General features: G+C 39.1%; 3 protein-coding genes across 7 annotated transcripts in view; 2 read left to right on the forward strand and 1 right to left on the reverse strand.

The window, feature by feature from the left end:
* Positions 1 to 1,230: 1,230 nt before the first annotated feature.
* zyg11 (zyg-11 family member, cell cycle regulator) lies at positions 1,231 to 16,949 on the reverse strand. Of its 2 annotated transcripts, none has more exons than XR_003441821.2 (16): positions 16,614 to 16,949; positions 13,514 to 13,679; positions 12,691 to 13,205; positions 11,422 to 11,667; positions 10,621 to 10,761; positions 10,091 to 10,267; positions 9,656 to 9,720; positions 7,539 to 7,638; positions 7,372 to 7,422; positions 6,247 to 6,408; positions 5,665 to 5,712; positions 5,074 to 5,271; positions 4,758 to 4,810; positions 4,513 to 4,570; positions 3,738 to 3,917; positions 1,231 to 3,462 (listed from the first exon to the last, which is right to left on the reverse strand). XR_003441821.2 is itself a non-coding variant. In XM_027155118.2 (16 exons), the coding sequence occupies exons 1-16, from the start codon at positions 16,617 to 16,619 to the stop codon at positions 3,446 to 3,448; spliced, it is 2,223 nt and encodes a 740-aa protein (XP_027010919.1). In that variant the 5' UTR covers positions 16,620 to 16,948; the 3' UTR covers positions 1,231 to 3,445. The 2 variants fall into 2 exon arrangements, 1 of the variants encoding a protein (XP_027010919.1); XM_027155118.2 differs by having other exon boundaries at positions 4,513 to 4,610; positions 16,614 to 16,948.
* LOC113648077 (cytochrome c oxidase assembly factor 7) lies at positions 16,039 to 19,285 on the forward strand. 3 transcript variants are annotated; one of them, XM_027155121.2, is made up of 4 exons: positions 16,039 to 16,216; positions 17,308 to 17,477; positions 17,595 to 17,735; positions 18,581 to 19,285. In XM_027155121.2, exons 2-4 carry the CDS (start codon positions 17,372 to 17,374, stop codon positions 19,021 to 19,023), a joined length of 690 nt encoding a protein of 229 aa, XP_027010922.1. In that variant the 5' UTR covers positions 16,039 to 16,216; positions 17,308 to 17,371; the 3' UTR covers positions 19,024 to 19,285. The 3 variants fall into 3 exon arrangements, with proteins under 3 accessions (XP_027010922.1, XP_027010921.1, XP_047657512.1); XM_027155120.2 differs by lacking the exon at positions 16,039 to 16,216 and adding an exon at positions 17,018 to 17,144; XM_047801556.1 differs by lacking the exon at positions 16,039 to 16,216 and having other exon boundaries at positions 17,104 to 17,477.
* A 1,725-nt stretch (positions 19,286 to 21,010) lies between these two features.
* The window catches only part of ralgps2 (Ral GEF with PH domain and SH3 binding motif 2), a 90,583-nt gene continuing 88,268 nt past the window's right edge, over positions 21,011 to 23,325 (forward strand). Inside the window, exon 1 of one of the 2 annotated variants that reach the window (XM_047801552.1) lies at positions 21,011 to 21,196. The gene's annotated coding sequence lies outside the window, so the exon portion shown is untranslated. The remainder of the gene's footprint in view (positions 21,197 to 23,325) is intronic. The other variant, XM_047801553.1, reaches the window with a different exon arrangement.

A 23,325-nucleotide genomic window follows, 5' to 3' on the forward strand; every position in this document is an offset into this window, starting at 1 on the left:
CATAATTTATTTCACATTTTCATAATTTAAAATACTGTAAATGGTTAAACATTTTCTTGTTTTATATGAATTTGTTGTTTTAATACCCAAGTTATTGTTAGTTTTTTTTAGAACTTTGAGCCAAATCTCAAAATTGTCCTATGGTGTGACAGTAGACAACATTATTTCATAAATATTACATTTTATAAATAAAGAAAATAATGTTTAAAAATCTTAATGAACACTCCTGGCATAATTGTGCAAGTGTCTATTTCACGAAGTGGCCATCACTTTTCATATGCATACATTTCTAAAAGTGTAGGAATTTCATAAAGTTTGTCACAGAAAAAAATGTCCTTTGGTGTTATGCAAAAACCTAATTTTAATTTGGGCAATATCATGGACAACTACATTTAATTGAAAGACCCCACTCAAGGTCATGTGACTGAAGACCCCTATGAAGGCCATGAAGTGCACATGGTAAGTATTTCTCTCAGAATCGTTTAAATATTTAACTATGTTTTAAGACCACTGAAGTTGTTTTGTCCTTTGGTGTGACACCCCACAGGGAAAAGTTTCATCTATTCATGGTGAAAATGATTCTAATTAGTACTTTCATGTAAAATAAATATCACTTTAAGAAAATAATGTTTTAATAATGTGAACAATTCTGTCTCAAGTATTTATTTTATGTTATTTAATATAATTTCTTAGTACTTTTTAAATGTCACACCATAGGACACATTTACAGTATTGTTGAGTGAAAAAGTGAAAAAATATGTGAAGTCATTGACAAAATGACCAGTACTATATTACGAAACTGCAGTTTTCATACTCCACAAATATATTTTTTTCTTAAAAAGTTATGCTCTCCAAAAAAAGTACTTTTTCTTGGTCATTTGTCAACTACCCATTTATTTTTATAAGATTATCATAAATCAAATATTTAAAGATTTTTCAAGCAGAAATGTGAATGAAAGAAATAAAATAAAAAAAACAATCCTCTGCCAATAGGACAATTTCAAACTTTATAAAATGTTGCTAAATACTTTTTAATAAATTTATAATTGGCTGATCTTGTTGTAGGAGATTACATAAGATCTTCGACTCTATTTAAAGATATTTTACCTCGTGATTGGTAAATTTAGGGTAAAACCCAGAAAAACCAATATATCTTTGACTCCTACCGATGAAACAGATGGTTTGTTTTAGTTTTAGTAGTTCTCCTGCCATTCAGTAAGACAACCAAACTAAAAGAATGTAAAGTTATTTATTTATTTCTCTGACTGGTTGACAGAATATTGTCAAGGACATATCCATTGAAATCAGACTAAAGAGCAGTTTGGGGGGGGGGGAGGCAGATTTGCATCACTAACATGTTATTTATTTAAAAAGGGGGGGGATTTATGAGGGGCCATGTACTTTGATGAATTTTTTTTTTTTTTTTTTTTTTGCAAAGCAGGATTTTTGCCCCCAATTTCCATTCATTGCAGAGGATCCCGGCGTTTGTTGACGTAGCAGTTAAGCTTGTCGTATGTCTAAGGGTCATGAATGAAAGCTATGTGAAATGTAATCTTGACAAAAAATGTGACTGTCAGCAAATCAGATCCTGTTAGAGCCTTAATCCTTGTGAAAGCTGTTTAAATTGTGAGGAACTGTGTCTTGGACAAAGCTAATAACATCTAGGAAGGCAATTCAGGCAGTCATTATAAGGCAACATACTACACCATCCAGTAGTGAGTGAGCCCATGAGAGTCAATCATTTCTTTGGTATCTGGTATAGATTCACACACCAGTTAACAAACACAGTGTCCACTTTATTAGGAACGCCTGCACATTCATGGCGATATCTAAAATCAACCAATCATGGGGCAGCAGCACAATGCATAATACCATACAGCTACAGGACACTAGATTAGAGTTGAAGATTTGTGAAGAATAACGACCGTTTTTGTTTTGTTTTTCCCCATCTGTTCAGATTGGGTGAGTCTGTATCTATGATAGCCTCAGATGCTTGTTCTTTGCTGAAACCTGTTGCAGCTCATCCACCTTAAAGGTTTGATGTTTTGTGCCTGCTTTTCTGCTCACCCTGGTTGTAAAGAGTGATTGATTATTTAATGTACTATGGTTAAAAGTCAGAGCTCACACTTTAATTCCATTGTGATGGATGATGTGAACTGAAGCTATTGATCTCTATCTGGATAATGTTTTGCATTGTGCTGCTTCCAACTGATTGTCTGATTTAGTAACTGTGCGAACGTGTTTTATTTTTATACACCAATTTGTGTGTGTCTTCAGGTCTCTATTTTTCAGGTACATGGCCCCACATACTAAATGAGAGCAAAGAAAAAATTACAACAAGAGAACACAACCACTGACAAATAAAATCAGATGAACGTCATGGGCTTAGAGATTGGACAAAGCAGGTGTGTAGCTCACAATAGAACGTCTCACTTAATTGTATTCTCTGCAAGTCTGGCTGCTAAATATAGACATCTCTACCCATTTTATATCCAATGTCTGGCCTCTGCACCATGTGAATAAAGAGGGTCAGAGAGGGCTGTGTTCCAATAAGAGCTGTATCTCACTAAGAGCTGTGCAATAATGAGCCCACAATTCAACAACTAAGCTTCGCTCTCTCTCTGACAATCAAGAACTCACTAGATAGATCCTTTTAAATACAAGTCAGCCCCGTTTATACTATTTCTCAGAACAAAACACCAAAATCAACATATGATTATTTCTTTTTTTTTTGCGTGCAACACAACATAGCACTCTTTATAACAGTATCTGTCATCTGCCACAGTAGATACCATGTACAGTGATATTATACTGTATGTGAGAGAGAGAGAAATCTAAACCTAAACCTCTCATGCTGTCAAATGCATTGACAAGTATAAAGTAATTGCAACCAACCCTCAAGCACCCTCACATGTACATGCATACTTATACACACAAATAGAAGAATTTAACAATTAACACCATCTCAAAACAACACAGATCGGAGATTCGGATACATACGTTTGAGATATTTATTGCTGTGCGTCCACAGGGACAAGAATCTGTTAAAACTGTGCATATTGAGAATCCCGAGGAACTAAAGCATGCTCTCAGCACATGCAGACATGCTGTCATGCTATCCTCTTTCGATACTTGTCACCCAATTTTTTTCCCCAGGCAACAGAGCTGATAAAATAAACTGACGTGTTTCATTTCTAAACCGAGAAAGGATGAAAGAAAAAGAAGAAAATAAATATCTTGCTTTGTGCAAATGAACGCTTGTTAGGTCCTCCCCCCAAACACCCCACCCCCACCCTCCGGTGCCCAGACGTGTGGAAGTGAGCACACGGTGGGTTTGGAGGATGGAATTAAACAAGCCAGACACGGAGAGACAGACAAACACACACAAACAGTTTCCAGGTAGTACACCACGCGTCATCCAGAGACTGGTCACGGGTTATTCGTCTCATGGGACATCTCTCTCTAAAGTAATAATAAAAACAGCAAATCAACAGGATATCACACTGGAATAAAAAAAAAAAATCTTTAGAATAAAATGACCAATTGCTCAAAATACACAAAAAGCACACAGCTATGAATTTTGACGTGATGTGCAACACTACACTGAGTGTTCATGATGTCTGTGTATTGTTTTCCAGTTCCTTTCTTTCCAGATTATTTAACTTGTACAGCTGGTGTGTGTGTGTGTGTGTGTGTGTGTGTGTGTGTGTGTGTGTGTGCGCGCACGCATATGGCACCTCTGTGAGTGTGCAGTTGTGTTGTTCCCGTGTAGCCTGTACGTGCTCGGTGGCGATGAAGGCTGTCCAGAATGCTCTCTGTCAGTCGTCTCACATCACAATGAGTCTCCGGATGTGAACTCACGTGCTCCAGATGCTGCAGTCCTCCTTCTTCTAACAGCATGCTACAGTAACGTGCAGCTACACACACACACACACACACACACACACACACACACACACACATTTAAAAAAACAGATCTTATGACTAATTTTTAAAGCACGTCCCTTGAATATTAGTCGAATAGGGGAAATATTTTAATGTGAACATGTCCATCATCAAAACTTTGAATAAATTCTAAGGTTTTCTGAATAAATATGTGTAGATATTCCAATAAGATCTCATTAAACATGAACTTATTGACATTATAAAAAAAACAACAACTAAAATCTGGATTCTATTTCAAATAAACAACAGAGTTAAACGTATTGCAGAACAGATTTCAGCACGTGTATTAAAACGTAGCGCCGTGTTTTTAATACAACATGGTCTGCAAATGTTATTATAATGTCTGTAATCATCAGAGTGTAATTAAGAATGAACGTGGAAAGCGCGGCTTAAGTAAGTGCTCCCTCTCATTCTCTCAAACGCTTTTTATATACAGACTTTTTGCGTTCTCCCTCCATCTTTTTCCTACTATAGCGAAACACATCATATGAAGCATTTTGACGTGTCACATCGCCAGAAATGAACTTTAAACTTCTTTACAGAAAGATTTGCCGAAGTGGTTCTCACCGTTCTTGCTGCACACATGCTGCATGGCCCAAGCTGCCCATAGCTGTACACCAGGAGTCTGGAAGCACGCCAGCAAGGGGAAGAAAGGGTTAAATGATCTACAAAAATAAAATAAATAATAATAATAAGTCACAGTCTTACATGCCGTGCTAGGAGCACTAAGCTGAATTTCACACATACAGAATATATTATTATATTGTATATATATATATATATATATAATGTGTGTGTGTGTGTGTTTTCACCTGTATGCCACCATTTCACATTCAGGCGTGGGCCACTTCAGGATCGCTGAGTGCTGGAATACAAAAACGAGCAGATGAGTTAAACACGTTACTTTTCTCACAAACAAGATACATTACCACACACACAAACACACATCTGTCTTACTTCGGGCATCTCACCCGTAATCCTTCTCTACTATGCCTGTTCTGTGTGTAGACGCTGACAGATTTCATCTTGAATGGTAAATCCAGATGTGCAACATGCAAAACCATCTGTTTTCTTATTTAGAGTAGAAAAGGAGAGGAGGAATTAAAGGAAGGAGGGGTTAAAACGTACCAGCTGTTCCAGCAGTGTGGTCCTGAGGGACATGTCGAGGGTCCACACCGTCTCACCTCGTGACGTGAGGTGGGCCAGGATCCCTGCAGCGAAGTAGCTCACCTCCACTTCAGGACTGTTCAACAGAGACCTAATATGATCCAGAAAGCCCTGTACCATCAGCTCTCCATGCAGCTCGCCCACTTCGGCTATGTTGTTCTGAATCGCACACAAGACGGCACGTCGTTAGACCGTTTTGACTTTTTATTAAACCGGTAGTGAGAGAAGCAAACGTTCGCAAATGTTTCAAATCTTAAAGACACTGGATTGGAAACTGGCAGCATCTGAGCAGTAATTAGGACTGTAAGCAGCTGTGTCCCGGGCCACATGGGGACAGGCTAAATAAAGCAAGCTATTAGCATAAGCCATTTATGTTCCTCAGCTAAATGATGCTTCCTGCATAGAGCACAGGCTGAGTCTGTTTATTCACTTCTTATCGGAGCGACATTGAGTGCACAATATAAAGATCTCCTCTTTTGTGATCAAATACAGCCAGCAGACAATGTGTTTATACTAAGACACACACACACACACATACACACACACACTTACCAGTAATCCGAGGACCTTCTGCTGAATGGAAGACTCAGAAGGGAAGGACTGATGCAAAACACAAAAAGACATCAGATTAACAGGAATCAATCCTTTTCTCGAGTAAAAACCCTATGAGCCGTGTTTTGGGTTAAACCGCATCGACCCAACAGAAGACCATCACTTTCCAATAACATCACATCTCTTTTAAAAAAAGATATTCCTCTTAATTGACAGAAATATATTAGCGGTTAACTTAGTTATTAGGGTGGTACAGTGACTGTCCGGTGATGAGCACAGGCTTTAATATCAGGTGTGTTCTTTTGTTCTGAGAAATGTTTTGTTGGTTAAATTTCTTCATGATAATGTGTCTAAGTGTGTTGCTAACTTAACAAGTGGAGAACAAATCTGAACATAGTTTAATGTAGGGTTTGGACTTTGTAGCCTAAAAAGTGCACACTATAAAGTACATACTGCATTTGAAGCATTATTAAGGCCTTTATAATTATTTCAGACATATTTTAATTAGTCGTATGCACAGTGTTGAGACTACAGATGCTTTTGTGGACTATAGTTTGTGTGTGTGTGTGTGTGTGTGTATACCTCTAGCACTCTGATGAAAAGCTCCAGGCCCTGGTTCTCTATAAAATGTCTGCAGGTGGTAGGCGACTCGTCTGTTAGGTTCCACAGGGCGCTTAGCGTGAACTTCAGTGTAGGGTCTACTGTGACCTGAGATGTCTTCTGACGCACAATGTGCAGCAGTTGCTAGAGAGAGAGGGGAAAAGTAAGCGCACAACAGAAAGGCAAGAAATTAAAGACATTACTCAGGATGTTAAAAACAAAGCAGTGTATTATTCATAGTTTTAAGTTGCCAGGACTAAAGATAGTGCTATTAATATACGGATCTGTTTCCCCTTGCCTTAATAACCATCAATCCCGGCTAAAGATTCGACCAGAGTCTCCCTGTCACTTTTAGCCCTTCTACCCTTCAACTATAACTGGTTCAGCTCGAGCTGGTAGGTGTCCATTTCGGTGTTTCGTTTCCTGTTCCACATCCAGTACACATTTCCACTTCAGAAATCCACACGTCACGTTTTTGACTTTGTAATTAAAACATGAACAAACGTACATCCATCTTCCTCACTGAATCAGTTCTCCTCTAGTATGGTGTGCCCTTGTACATCGCTCCATTCAGTTTTGGTCATATTTGTAATTAGAAAAATCAGTGTATGCTTTTTTAAAATAATGTGTACTAGAAATAATTAAACCTTTTTTTTATCCATTACTCTGAAGTTCTGTTCCTCAAGTGAAATGAAATATTTTTCAATCAGTATAAACAAATGAATCATTTTATCTCGGAAAGTCTGATATAAAAGAGAGTCACGACACTGATGCTACTCGACTTCAAATTAAAGATTGCCCCTAGTAGGCTTGGTAAAAACGAATGTCTGTTTTCTACTAGATTGAGATCCTTAAGGTGATTTTAAAGGCCAGTTTAACGTCCCAGGATTCCATCACGCTTAAACCATGGTACGCACTCCACAGTCGTCCTCCTGATTGGATACGGAGCACGACGGAAAAACAAAAAACAGCCTCATGGTCTGACCAAGACCAAGTGCAACTTATGCTACATTCATCCAGACCTGTCACATTACAACCTAGACGTATGTGACTGTATGTGACGGATGCGACAGCCTGACGTAGACTTGTATGAAGCTTGATATTCACCTTCACTATATACAGCTCTGCTCCTAACTGCGCCGTTTGCTCGGTAGACAGCTGAAAAAGAAAAACAACAGAAGTCATATGCAGAGAATGTAGACAGATAACAAGACTCAGAACTGTCACTAAATCATCAAAAATTAACCCGGAACCCACCGTCTTTGGTGACTCACCTTAGCAGCCAGGATGGATATGATCGCCACTGCCATCCTCTGCATGTTCTGATCTTCATGGTTACATAACCACTGCATGACTAGCTTAGCAGCTTCAAACCTGAGAGGGAAACACACACACACACACACACACACACACACGTAACACCCAATATTTAAAAGGCTTTCCACATCAGCTTTATTTAAAGAAAAACTAAGGCAGCTTTGCTTGATGTTTTTAACCGATAACCTATAAACCAGTTTGAGGAACATTCCACACCCTGTAATTTAGAAGCTGGGTTAGCGTGGCTTTTTACCCACTACTGAAACCTTACTCTGTAGCAGGATTAACACAGCTTTAACACGGTGTTAATCCCACACTGCGTTGCAAGGCACGTTGTCGGAACTCAGAGCCGGTCTCCAAGTCGACACATCGCAGGGTGATCTCCACACTTAGACTTTTTGGTTACTAAAGACTGTTTTAGTTAAACTTAACTGTTAACTTTATAATTACTACAAAAATACTGAGAAAACTCCTCAGACCTGGATGAGAATGACTTCTTTATTGTGGTCAACCAGCCAACAAATTATAAGAGAAATTGCCAAATTAAAAGTAACAAAGTTGTCAAATTAAAAGTAACAACGTTGCCAAATTAAAAGTAACAAATGAAAACCCCCCAAAAGAGCATGTCATGCAAAATCAATCAAGAAAAACAAGAACTCTCGCGACGTCCTTGCAAAAATAAAAACACCCACCTTGACCCGCGGACACAGGCACGCGCCTGCGTGCACGCGCGCGCCCCCACGCGCACACACACCTTCGTCACCGAAGAACCAAAAAAAAAACAAAACTCAGATATCTTCTCAATATATACCCTGGCGCTCCTAGGAGCCCAGGTGCCATATCAGCTTATTTACCAGCTTATTTACACTGACCCAATTTCCCCTTATTTCCCATTACCTTTCACCCATATGCCCATTTATGGATTTTCCTCCCCTTATTTTCCATGACCTCAGACTAAACACCTGGGCCTTCTTCAGTCTGCACAACAAGTTTATGAGCACCACATGCCCATTTATGGATTTTCCTCCCCTTATTTTTCAGGGCCTGGGTCTGTGGACCACTGTTTTTTTCATTCTACATAACATGTTATTGCTATGGACCAACGTCTGAGAACCATGGTGTTCTTCATTTTCCATAACAATTTATGAGCTAAGGTCTGGGAACCATGGTCTTTTCCCTTCTACATAACAAGTTGTTATTACAAATGTGCTCAGACTGACTAGGCCTGTCAGCCCCGAATCTGGTTGCAATAAACATCTTTGGCCTACAACATCACCTACATATGTCTTATGACAGCAATTGTAATATTTTGCAAGGCCTAATACTTTACTTTGGTTATAGTATTGTAAGGAATAATATTTTAATTATTTCTGCTAGGATTTTTTACAACAATGTACAAGACGATTGCTAAGCGATGTAATGATAAATTGTTATGACTCAGAGCAAAGCAACAAACACAATCAGAAACCTAATAGCACGACTGTACCTCATATCGGATGCTGTGTACAGTCACCGAAACAGTGCATGTTGTGAAAACAGCAGCTGAAGCTTTTAAGTGAAAAAAAAATATACTAATAACGTCAAACGGTGATGGAAAACATGATCATCGTGGTGAAGAGAAGACCTAAATAAACCGATTATTTGAGGGACTGACTGAAAAATTAGCAGAAGCCAGATATCAACAAACTCCAAATATATTCCAAAGCTATAAAAGACAATTCCTGCTTACTTTTTAGTCCTAATTCCTTTTCCCTCACAAATCTGAAAGGGTGAGTCAAGCCGATATTTAAAGCTGTTGTGCTTAAATTCGATTCAGTCATGCATGTTGGCACACAACTGTGCGAATGAGAGCGTTAAGTACAGTGTGAAACGTCAGCTTCTGAATACTGAAGATTAACTGTTAAACCCAGTTAAATTATGAGCAGCGTGAAACAAGATAACACAGGATTCTGTTTCCTCAGAGTTTCCAATCACACGGGGGAACTATTTAACGTGGGAAAAGCCCCAGTGCTGACAGGCTGGATTCTGGATTGATTTCCAGAATCCGGGATAAAGTGATTAGCTGCAGACGGACCTGTTGAAGGGAACTTCCTGCAGAATCCGGTCACTACAGAGAGACAGCAGGCAGTTCTTTTGCAACTAGAGGAACAAAATTAAGAGAAGCAATTAGTTCAACATATTTTTCACACAATAGACAGTAACTTTGTAAACAGGAAGGAATGCGAGGAGGTCATAAAAAAAAAAATTGCAGAAAATGTTTTACTGTAACTTTTACTGAGTGTCTTTTTATTTTTTCACTCTTGTATGTAGATCTGGATTGTTGTAAAATAAATAAATAAATAAAAGTCAAGCATTTAAAGAAGTTTAATGGATACAACGAACGGCCGCTTTATTATTGAAATAGTTTTGATCATAAACGTTTGTCCTGAGAGGGTCGATGGAAGGTATTTCACCCTTCAAGATGTCACTGACTGTAAATAACTGTGAGAGTCGCTGCATCAGATCGTACCTGTTGGTGGTTCGGGAAGGTCTTCATGGCCTCTAGCAGTAGCTGTGTGACATAACCTAAGAGCCCTACAGGCATCCCAAACGCCAGGTCCTGTTTGGTGAGGTTAAAGACACAGGCACTGGCTGCCAACTGCACATTCAGGGTGTTGGGGTGGTTCTTCATCCCTAAGGCTACCAGCTGAATAAACAAACAATAAGATGAGAAAGGAAGGAGGGACCGGGACTTGCAGCATAGTAGGCGAATACAGTTTACGAATATCATATTAATGTGAAGGTCGTTACAAAAAAAGCAAAGTTTTTTTTTTATTATACTTTTTTTTAAAGCAGGTGGAACAAAAGAGCAAAAGCGAGAAGAAAGAAAACGAACAGCATCACTGTGTGTGGCGGAGAGTGGAGAGATAGTGGATGAGTGACCCGTGATTCATCAGAGGGGTGACTATCTGTGTTCAGATTAAAGTAGAGCACTGGGAGTGTGTGGGAGGACCAGAGTGAGGGGGAAGAAGACGAAGGGAGGGTTGATCGCGCACGTACTTTCAGAACGTCAGGCCGAGCTTTCTCCATCACGTGTGTGAGACCGAAAAGATGGAAGAGCGCTTCCCTAACAAAGCCTTCTCTCTCGCTGTAGCGCCTCAGAGCCTCGCAGATCTGAGTCTCGTTGGCCTCGCCAGTCACCTGCACATACACATACACACACACACGCACGCACACACAAACACACACACACACGGCGGGATTATATTAGACAAATGTATCTTCTGAAAAACATCAAAATTTGAAAAGAACACTATGCCCTGTCAGATGCCCGAAGCTTCTAATCATTTCAATACAGAATTAAAATGAACCGTTGATTCATTTTCTATAACAGTAGCTCTGACAATAGTGCTGCCAGGAGAATTACAGCTTAATATCAGTTACCTTTTCTACAGGGTGCACATGGTCACAGATTCAGGGACTTCTATAGTGGACGCTTTATATAGCCAAAGCTTATTGACAACAATTAAAAAAAAAGTTACTGTATATAAGTTTGAGAACAATTTTTTGACATTTTACAAATTTAACCAACCATAAAAGGTTAAAAAGCATGAATAAATTATAAAATTTCAATAGGGAAAGCAAACTTCACACCATCCCATCATGAATTATTTTGCTAGAACATTCTGTGCAATCTGTGTTGTGTTACACTTTACTGTTGCTGCAACTCTATATTTATTTAACACAATCACATAATTTTTTTTTTTTTTTAGGGGGGGACAGACGACACACAAAACTCAATTATGTCCTGAGGTCTTTCTCGTGTGTGTGTGAGTGTGTAAGATAGATGGACCTACTGACCTTTAATGTACCCTCTCCAGACAGAAACTCAGAGAAGCCGGCGTTGGTGGCAAGCAGGCCAATGAACGTCATTCCAGGCCTCTCCTCGATAAAAGCCTGGACGGCTGCATCGTTCACCTGCTTCCGACCTGACAGGTCCAGAGACACCAGCGCAGGCAGGATACCTGGGGTTTCCAGAAGCTGCCAGGCCACATCTGACATGAACTGCTTGTCATCAGAAATGTCCAGATGCTGCAGCCCTTCCAGCTAAAAAGTAAAAAAAAAAAAAAAGAGAGCGAGATGGGTGACTGGGTAAGAAGTTGAAGCTAGTGCATGTGAAAGAAAAAGGAATAAGAAAAGGATAACACTTTGGGTTATAACCTCAAAGACATTTTTGAGGCATTTTCTCAGTTCTGCTTATCAGTTTAGCAAAACTTTTACAAGTTGCAGATGCTGTACAGTAATCACAGTGCCTTGCATTAGTATTTAGCCCCTTTGAACCTTTCTAGCGTTACAACCTGGAACTGAAACTGACTCAATCCTTATTTATACAGGATTAAGTTCTTATGTTAAAAAGTGCTACTTGTCATTGCCGGGGTTTTATTCTGTCCCGCTGTGAGAAAATGACAAAACCCAATTACTGACTGATTATTTAATGGATTAAGGAACATCTGGGTTCAAATAAGTTACAACCCACCAGAATCTCGCTCTTCTTGTGGTCATTTTTATTGCAGCCCGGATGCAAGAGAATGATCCCCAAGTCATTTGATAAACTAATCCGGTCTGAATAGGGCTTTAACTTGGGATTTTTCATTAATTTGGCTGCAATTTGAGATTGCATCAGAGACGAAATCATTTTACAGACTATATAAATGACCTCCTTACATATGATTCCATTTCAGTCCCAGGTGGTAGCACAAAATGCTTACAATGAGTTTGCAGGTTTTTTTTTTTTATTATTTGTTTTAACAATTTTTGTGGAAAACTAATTTGTTGAATTTGAAGTCTCAAAAGCACAGAATTCTTCTTTGCAATGTCCAGCTGTAAAGACACATATATGATGACTTTCTATGAGAGCTGTACTCATGTTCTAATAGAAGAGCGCTTTGGCTGAATGTATGTCATGACATCACACGACCAAAATATGCAGAAAATCTCTGATCTCTGAATATCACAGTTTGTTCATTTCTGTGATCAGAAAAAAAAAGACCAAATCCTGGACAGACTAGTGAGTGGGTGTGAAAACTTGTACAATGTGTAGATGTTGTTTGTTAGTGTACACAAGCTGACCTGGCTGAGTACGACCAGCAGCTGTTTGGAGCTCATCTCCAGCCGTTTGAGCTGGTGCATGGTGAGGTAACGCAGCCTGTCCTTGCAGTTCAGCAGTGGTGTCAGGTTGGTTACCGATGTGTTAGAGATGTCAAGGCTCTCCAGACGTGGCAGTGAGCACACATCAACCAGCCCTGAGTCATAGAAGTCCACATTGGACACGCTGAGCGATCTCAGGCCCTGGAGCGAGCTGAAGCAGTGGCCGCTTGACTCCTCCAGCGAGGACATGCTCAGGCCGTTGAGCACGAGCCGCTGCAGGCTCTCACGTACCGTCTTGCTGGACGAGAGGCAGCGCAGGATGTCAGTGATGGTGAGGTCTGGGTTGACACGAGAAGCATCGAGCTCCAGCAACCGGTGCAGGCAGAGAGTGCGCTCAAAAGCCTCGGCTGAGATGCGGGCTGTACGGATGCAGGCGCGACGCAGACGGAGCCGCCGGCTATTGCGGAAAATCCCCACAGTGCTGTCATTCAGCAGGCCTGGAAAAAGTAACAGACAAGGTTTAAGGGTGTTTACTGCTCTGCGTGAAGCTATTAAAATTCACTTCCTGCTTTAGAAACATAATCTACACTCTTTATGCAAAAGTGGAGCCATTTTTAGACTGAATAGTAGGAATGAATAGTAAAGAATGAATTTACCATCTGCTAGAGCATCCAGCACTAACAATCATGCCAAACACATCTGTAGATGACTAATAATTAGGAGCATTCATTTAGTTAAAAAAAAAAACCCTTATCACAAAAGAGACTTTTACAAAGAATTTTAAGGAAAAATCAGTTCTGCTTACCCTCTGTGGCCATCTTGCAGAGCAGCTGATCAGCCAGCTCCTGAGGGAAAACCACAACATCTTGGAGACACAGCGAACCATCAGCCTGCTTCACGCAGAACCTCTCCAGTTTGGAGCTCACCAGTGAGAGGCACATGTCGGTTAGAGATGCTGGGGACGCCTCATCCTGAGACAAACACACAGCAGCATGTCCCGTGACTTCTCCATATTAAACTAAACTAAATGTTAAGCAAATTTACAGGAGAGAACAAATGACTATAAAATAACAATAAAATGACAATAAAATGCATGACACTCTGATAGTTATTTACCATCAATGAATTTGAAAGTAACAGTGAAAAGGCTTTATATCAAAGTTAAACATCTAAATACATACCTTTTTTATTACAACAACAAAAAAAATCCCAGCTTATTAAGACACACGCAAAAAGATATCTAGATGCAATAATATCCTCACAAAGCATTTGTGATCTTTGCGATTGCTCAACCAGGCCGTTCTCCATGTCAGTATTGCAAAAGCCGACACTGGCATCGTGTCTGAACAAACTGCATACTGCGCAACCATAGTTTATAGTCGACAGTGCATGTAACAATTAGGGCTGTGTATTGGCAAGAATCTGGCGATACGATACGTATCACGATACGGGGTTGCGACACGATATGTTGCGATACATTGCGATATTGTAAGCAAGGCGATATATTGGTATATTTCTTATTTTAGTTATAGGATAAAGTTTTAGGGAAGCTGTCAAGAACACCACTATATGCAAACCTTAGCAAAAAAAATTTTTTTTAATTAACCAGAACACAGTGGGAACTGCATTTGCATTGAACCACTTTATGTGCAGTATGAATAAAGGGGGAAAAATAAAGTGCTTTCAGGATTTCTTAAATGTATTAAATGTGTTAAATTAAATGTATTAAATGTTAGCTGTTATAAACAGACCATATATATTTTTAGACCCTGCTTTTAAAGCTTCACAGTTTTTTTCATTTTACAATTGTAGCATGCAGTGTCCTAACATTTTTATCTGAACAAAAGAATAAGATCTGCTTTATAGCAATGAAAAAATAAAGTACTTGCAGGATTCCTAAAGAAAACAAAACAAATATAAACAATAAAATATTTACAGATGTTGAACATTCTCAGAACCTTTAATCTTGGATTTTACAGGTTTCTTTCATTTGTATTTATATTTGTCTTTTTATTTAATGTCAAGGTTTTTCTGAAGACAGATAAGCTGGTCAATATGCTCGTATGTCAGGGCACTTCTAGGTGCAGTTACAATGTCTCCTGCGGTGGAGAAAACTCTTTCTGCAGAAACACTTGTGCCCGGAATGCACAGGAAACCCTTTGCTAGTTTGGATAGTTCAGGGTACGCATCTTCATATATATAGCGAACTATTTTAACGTTAACATTAGTAGCGCGCCGATATGCTAGTACTTTGTAACGAGTGGAGTGGTGCTACCCCTTTAAGAGCAATGTGCCGTTGATTTATTAGTTATACTAGTTGGATGTATACACGTGTGTGGAAGTCTGATGCTGCAACCGATATTCTCTTTTATTTTCATTTTCTCATACTAATGAGTATTTTTGTTTTAGTAACATGTTATTACGGAGGTTTTCCCTGTGTACGGAGGAATAAACCGTTGTGAGTGAAATGTTTGTGAGTTCTCCGTCTTTATTTTTGAGGGCCTAACCTTGAGGAGCTATCCTAAATCTATATTAACGTGTTACAACTTCCTGTCACTGTATAAGTTCAGAGATAAGAAGACTGCGATCTAGCGGTTGGGATATAAACAGAGCAAAATGAAACTGCCATGAATATGTATAATTTATTATTATTATTTTTTTTAATAAATATCGATATTTTGTTTTTGAGAATCGATACAGTATCGCCAAACAAAATATTGTGATACTCACGTGTATCGATATTTTCTTACACCCCTAGTAACAATACACAAATGTAGTTTATCTACTACAAAAAAAAAAAAAAAAAAAAAAAAAAAAAATAGTTCTTAGCAAGCAAAGATTTCCAGAATTTTCATTAGATTTCCAGAGGTCACTGGTGAGAGGTCAGTGGTCAGGAATGAGACACTCATAAAATGATTAAAGAAGTTTGTCATGTCATTGATTTAAAACTAGCTTTGTTAGAAGCCCAATGGATGTCTACAGAGAGGAAGACCACTGATGAGAAGTTGGAAATAGCATTCTGTATCCAGTGAGCATATTTCTTTAGATTTGTTTTATTCTAATGCCAAATTGTTTTGTTACGATTATTTGCGAATAAAATTAAAAGAATTTGAAATAATTAATAAATAAATAAATAAACATCTAGAAAGCTAAAATGTATCTGTTATAGAAATATTACTTAAAGTTGCTTATATTTAAGATATTTGTACTTGATATATCATTCTTATTATTATTATTAGCAGCGTAGACTATTTATTTGAGTTAAAGATAGTCGAAATCAATGTTAATCTTAATCTGATTTTGCTTCCCATTGCCCCAAGGAGCAGTGTTCTAACAAGTAGATCCAAGACAAGAAAGAACAAGCAGCTTTGGGTGTGAAAATCTCTATCTCAAGGCTTTTCCACAAGATTCTCCAGTTTCCTCCCAACTTCATGCTGAAGATATTTAAAGCAATTTGTCACATCAGTGATTTGAAAGCATCTTCGTTAGATGCCTATAGCAAGAAAAGGTACTTTTGAGAATACGACGGTTAGATTTTAGATATACTAAGGAGAGCTAAAGCTTTCTGTATCTGTCCCATCATTCATTATAAAAGCGGGTTTAGATGTTGACATTTGTAATGCTGTGATTCTGATATTTTGACACTGATATTTACAACATTTCAGGCATTTAGCAGATTCACTTATCCAGAGTGACTTACAGTTTATTTCAAAAAAATACAACTGAGTATTTAACGGTTAAACTCAATGTGGCAGCTTGGTGGAGCTGGGATTCGAACCCATAATCTTCTGGGCAGTAATAAAACGCCTTAACCACTGAGCTACCACATCTGTCAATGTCTTAATGTTTTCTTGTTCTAGCAAAACCCAGATATTACAGGAATCTCTTCCTCAACACATTCTTACCATCATGATGCAGCAATTATGTGATCCAGAAGCACAAATAACGTCCAAACCCAAACGGAACCCTGGGAATCCCACTGAAAAGCACTAGTTAGTTAGTCTAGTTAGTTAGTTAGAGGTCCTAACTAGCGAGCGGCTTTCATGAAAAAGGCTTAAAATAATAGTTCTCTAGATAGAAAGCGTGTAATCCTCATGTAGCTCCATCTTCCCTCGTCCTTTCTGCACACACCGCTGTCAGGGGCATTATGTTAAAACAGGAACAGATCATTTAACATATTTTTTTTTCGCTACAAAGGCTCAGCTTCGACTAGTAAACAAGGTCATAACACGGGAAATAAATCGCAATTGGTCGGAGGCGGGGACGTACGGAAGCCCGTTGGTTTCAATACAAAAAACGTCCTTATGCCCTATCTATGTGCCCTACGTAGGGTGTAACGTAAGGTATCTAGGCGACGTTGAAGTGCACTACGAGTTGAAAACGTGATTTGAACACCAGCCTTGTGAGAGCCGAGACACGGGGTTTTGCTAGCGCCGGTGTTTAAGAGTCTTCTCTTAATTCTCTCTCTCTCTCTCTTTTTTTAATTAATTATTATAATTATTTAATGAACTTTAATTATTAATCTTCTTATTTATTTTGGCGTCTATATCGTACATAACGTATCTTTTTAAGGTTTATATTTCTTGTTAACTTTATCAGCAGTGACTCCTTCACTCACACGTGGGGTCTCGAAGCTGTGTAAAGGATCACAGGTCTGGACAAAATGGCAGGATTGATTAATTTTGAAGACGAAAACGAAGTAAAAGAGTTCCTAGACAATTTGGGAGTGGAGTATAGCTATCAGTGCTACAAGGAGAAAGACCCTGAAGGTACTGTAGTGTCAATCTGAGCGCTGTCCTTTTGACCTAGTGCTGAACTTAATGGACATCCGGTTTTTGTTGTTGTTGTTGTTTTCTTATCCTGTAATGTTTACTTTTACTTGTCAGGTTGTCAGAGGTTGTCAGATTACTTGGAGGGTGTGAAGAAGAACTACAGTCAGGCTGCTCAGGTTCTCAAGCACAACTGCGAGAATTACAGTCACAGCGAGAGCTGCTACAAGCTCGGGGCCTACCATGTCACAGGCAAAGGTCAGACTCTTCCTTCTTACACATTATGACACAGAGGCATAAAATGATAACTAAAGAAATAGGCTTAAACACTGAGATCACACCCCAATCAGTTCACAAATGTTTCAGCCTGCCCTTTTATTTAAACTCTGGCTGGTCATGATTCATACTGGATTCCTATCATAATGTGAAATAAAAAAAAAAAAAACAAACATAAAGTCACGGTGTCCCTAGACCTCAATGTAAAGATCACTGGTATGGAATACATATATAGCTGCTGATCTCTTGGGATTTTTACTCATAACAATGTATAAACTCTATGCCATGTTTGATGTGAAGCGTTTGCCCATTATCTACATGATTTTAGCACTGCACTACTACCAAATGATTGGCTGATCAGATAATTATTTGAATTGGCACACGTTCCTAATAAAATGGAAGATGAGCATAAATCTATTTATTATTTTAGTGTTCAAACAACAAAATTTTGTGTCAGTTTGCAAATGGTATGAGCTGTATTTGTCACTTTCACTACAATCAGCATTCAAGCATTAAAAAATAATCTTATTTAATTTACTTTAGTGCTTTATGGCTACTCTAATGTGTGTTTTTTATACATTGTCTGTCCTTGTTTATTATTGTAATGCTGAAACAAAGCATATTTCCATTACTATAATGATTATTACAAACATCAATAGGAATTAGATAAATGTGTTAAAAGCCTACAAAAATGTTTACTAAGAATGCTTACAAAAAATTTAATTGAGAAATGCCTGTAATCGATCCTGATTTTGGTGCTTATTAAATCACGCCACACTGTTAACAGCTAACTCAGTGCAAATATAATCTTTTGTTTGCCAAACCAGGTGGGGTGACCGAGAGCCTCAAAAGTGGCTATGCCTGCTTTGTCAAGGCATGTAATGCTAAAGGAAAGAAGTCAGTGGATGCGTGCCACAATGTTGGCTTGCTTGCCCATGACGGCCGAGCCTTAGAGGGTGGTCCAGACCCTGTTGCTGCTCGTCAGTACTATAAGAAAGCCTGTAAAGGAGGATTTGCACCTAGCTGTTTCAATTTGAGTGCTCTGTATATACAGGGCTCAGCAGAAGTGAACCAAAACATGTCTAAGGCCTTAAAGTATGCGGTACGGTCCTGCGATTTGGGACACGTTTGGGGTTGTGCCAATGCCAGCCGCATGTACAAACTGGGCGATGGCACGAAGAAAGATGAGCTGAAAGCAGAGGAGTTGAAAAACAGAGCAAAAGAACTACACGGACAACAGAAGGAGCAGCAACTGAAGTTCGGAGAGTGAGGGGGAGATAATGTGCCTGAGGTTCTCGGTGTTGTACTGCCTGCTTTACAAGCTGTAGGAACGTGTGAGTGCTGTATCTGCATAATGGTTGTGTTGGGGCCTGATTAAGAAATCTGCCTTTGTATCTGATTAGTTTTTGGCTGCAAACATAAACAAATGATCTCTGTATGCATCAACATATGTGGACATTTTACATTTGTAAATCATTTTATAAAACATAAAACATTTGAGTGTTTTGTGGTAATAAAGTTATTTAATTTTATACATGTGTTAATACATTAAAAACACTAAATGTCTTGTTTATTTCTAGTAAACTTGAGTCAGGCGTTCCCATCATTTGTACAATAACAGAAGAGAATATTGAATAGAAGAGAATTATGAGTTCTTGAGGTCACCTACTTTGCGTCATAGACCCGATGGCATGACTCTGATTTACTGATCTAATCTAATCTAGTGAGTCATATTCTGCGCTTATTAATGTTATGTCCCCCTTTAACCAGGAAATATTCTCATAATTGTCACTGCATCATTGAGCAACTCTTTATCACTCTAAAATGAAAATAATATGGTTTTCCAATCTCTTGCTTGCTTTTTTCGTTACAGCAGTACAGTCTCACGTCTGTTCTGTGCCATAAAATATAATTCCTGCATACAAGCTTCTCAACTCGGAGTTCTTCTAGCCCGGTGGTTCTTAAACATTTTGTATCCTAAGTAAAATAGTATTAACTGTAAATTAGAACACCTATTACTAAACCTCAACTTGAACACATAAGGTGTGTCAACTTTGTTTCTGTGCTTGGACCCTGTAGTGACTATTTGTCAAATCAAATGAAATAAAAAAAAAAAGAATCAAACTTAACTCCAAAATAACTCAACTAATCACAAAGATACACCATTGGTTGTGGTTTACGTGGTTAAAGGTTTGAGTCCAAGCCAGATGATGCGTTTGGTGAGCTTTATTAAAGGATTTGCAGGCAAACAAACAATTAAAAAAAAAAAAAAACATCCACCAAGATGCATTCTGGACTGCCACAACTGAACCCCTTTTATCCCCTGAGCCAGCCATGTCCAATCTTATCCACAAAGGAGTGGTGTGGGTGCAAGTTTTTATACCAACCAAGCAGAAGCCACGCCTGATTCCACCTGTTTAATCAGTTGTTCTTGGCTTTTAGTAGACTCTGGTGTGGCTTCTGCTTGGTTGGAATGAAAACCTGCACCCACACCGGCCCTTTCCGGATAAGATTAGACACCCTTGCCATAGGTGCCTAACCAGATAGAAAAGAAATACTATAAAGTGCAAAACCAATCAAATTAGCAGATTATTAAGAAAAGTAAACATATTCTAATTAACATAAAAAAATGAACACAAAAGACCAAAAAATAACAAATAAACAAAATTTTAACATCACATAAACAAAAATAGACAAATAGCTCATACAGGCCCCTAAATACAATATGCTTGATTATGTGGGATGTGATTTTGACCACTGTAACAATCAAACAAAAAATCTTATCCCTTGGTTTTAACCTCACAGACCACTAAAGATCCCTAGAGCCGATTTTAAGAACCAGAGTATTAGTTAACAGGCTGTCAAACCTACAGGGGTTCTTGCAGGAACAGGGCTGGAAACCACCTCCCTGGACACCAGCAGGGGGAGTAAAGCGCAAACTAATTCGCTCTCAAAAATACACAATTTGGAACACTACGGTGACATAAACATGGCCTCGGGGTTTCTGGGATGCTGCGTATTCTTTATTCCCGCTTACATTTAATTTATCCTTGAAATGCAGGTTTAGAGTCAGGTGTCAGACACACACACACACACACACACACACACACACACAGAGAGGAAGCGCGTGCACACGCACACACACACACACACACACACACACACACACACACACACACACACACACACACACACACACACACACACACACACACACACACACACACACACACACACACACACACACACACACACACACACACACACACACAGGAAGCGCGTGCACCGAACGGCAGCCGCCCGAAGCTCCGCCCACCGTCGTCCCCGCAGTTCAAACAGCACGTCTGCGCGTTCGGTTGACTTGCCTCCAGCCGGACTGTAATAGGATTTTGTTTGTGTCCAGATCCACCACAAGAGCACGAACCTCGCAACCAGGGCAGAAGGTAAAGTTAGCGTGTTTTTGTTGGTCTTTTGAGAGATTTGTTGTGATGCGGAGGCGCTCGTGCTCAGTGTTAGCTCATGTTGCTAACAGCTAGCAAGCTACTTAATTCCATCTGAACCAGGCTTGTGCGTTCACTGCATGCTCCCACACCTCTAAAACACGGATAGTGATGCTTGTGTTTTATTTTCCTGTTGCTTCTAGCATGGGATTTGTTTACTGCGAGCTCTTTAAGATGGCAGCACTTTGTATTCCTCAGTCACGTTTTGCAGGATTAATCTTGTAATCATTGCATTGCATTGCATTGCACGGTGAAACACAACAACGAGCTTCTTTCACTAAATATCTGTGCATGTTGGTCAATTAGTTGATGTTTTGGTGGTGCGAATTGTCTGTCCCTCACCAGGTTTTAGGGTGTGTGTGTGTGTGTGTGTGTGTGTGTGTGTGTGTGTGTGTGTGTGTGTGTGTGCGCGCGCGTGCTCACAACAACAATACGAAGTGAGAGACGTTAGAGTTTACATCCAACTTTAAATAACGCCCTCGTGCACGTCTTGCAAAAGCAAAACTCCTTTAATTTAACTTTCAAATAAGTCCCTTGAACGAGTGCAAGCTCGAGAAAAGGACATAGGGATGTTTTAATGGTCCACCATGAGGCCCTGTGTGATAGATGAGCCACAGAGCTTCAGTGCATCATCACAGATCAGTATGATGTGCACTCGCCTCTCTGATCTGTCTCTTTAAAGCTGGAGCATCTAAACATCACTGAACAAATCACTCCCCTACCCTGAACTAACCAAATAAAAGGTATCACGTGCTGTGTTTATTTACCCTTTGCTCTGGATGTATTGATCATGCAGACAGACACCACACCGCGTCTTTGCTTTCCTTCTGTCAAGTGGAGGCACTGAACACTTCATGGCATGCTGACAAACATCCTGGCGAACACATCACCGCATCATTGTCTGTTAATTTGTGCATTGCACTGATGAGATGTTCAGCCTGAGGAAAATACAGTGAGTTTCTTTAAAAATACAAAAAAGAAAAAACAAAGAACGAAATCTGGGTTCAACAGACAGGAGTCTTTGCCATAGAGTCTTTGACCCAAACAGCCCAGAAACACCAGAAGAAATGGGGAGGAACTATACAGTAAAGAAACTGTCAAGAGTAATTAATCTCTCTCTCTCCTGCTCTCTCTCTCTATCTCTCTCTCTCTCTCTTTCTCTTTCGTGCTGTCTTTCTCTCTCTCTGTCGCTCTCTCTCTCTCTCGTTCTGTCTCTCTCTCTTATTCTGCCTGTCTCTCTCTCTCACTTTCTCTCTCTCTCTCTCATATTTAATGGCTCAAATTAAACTCCAAATCACAAATTTTGCTGTATTTTTTTTGTAGGGAAAAAGACAATTAATGAATCAGTAAAGTGAGTAAAAAGCAGTTAGCGAGTTTACCCACAAACCTTAAACAGTTAAAGAAATGAGAGGGAAAAAGTTGTGCCTACTAAGTGACTTTATCTGTTTGTTTAATTTATGCTAATTTCCTCACCGGTTATTTGTTATGACGATTAACAGCTTAAAATTTTGCTGTTTATTCTTCTCTTTTTTTTTGTCCCAGGAAGTGAACATTGCACAATAAACAGTGTAAACAGTATAAAACCTAGCAAAGTCGATGCTGTGAAGGCCCTTTTTAAGTCCCTTTTAAAAAACACATCCTTTGCAAGGTTTTGCGTAGCATCTTCTGCAGACTGTTTCACTTTCAAAACCCAGCAGCTTTCAGGATGGTTCTTTTTTTTTAATGTCTGATCAGTCATCCCTTACCTAACATGCTGCTTTCTGTACTAACATACAATTTTTCCGTAGCATTTTGATAGCAGAGTGAAATGTTTTCGACTGAATAATCTAGAAGTAATCAAATATTGATGATAAATTGTGCAGTAAAAACAAAAAAAAAAAGATCCTAAGAGTTCTGCACAGTCCTGTAGATATTGTGTACTGTCTAGTGTGTAGTATTTCTTTTTTGTGTTCCCGAAACTAAATTTTGTGATGGTAAAGCTGGTTCACATCAGTCTTTGACTACAACTATTATTATTACTTGTCAAATTCTATGAGATGATAAAAAATATTACCTGTAGAACTGTATAAACG

The sequence above is a fragment of the Tachysurus fulvidraco genome, chromosome 16 (assembly GCF_022655615.1).
Source record: "Tachysurus fulvidraco isolate hzauxx_2018 chromosome 16, HZAU_PFXX_2.0, whole genome shotgun sequence".
NCBI lineage: Eukaryota > Metazoa > Chordata > Actinopteri > Siluriformes > Bagridae > Tachysurus > Tachysurus fulvidraco.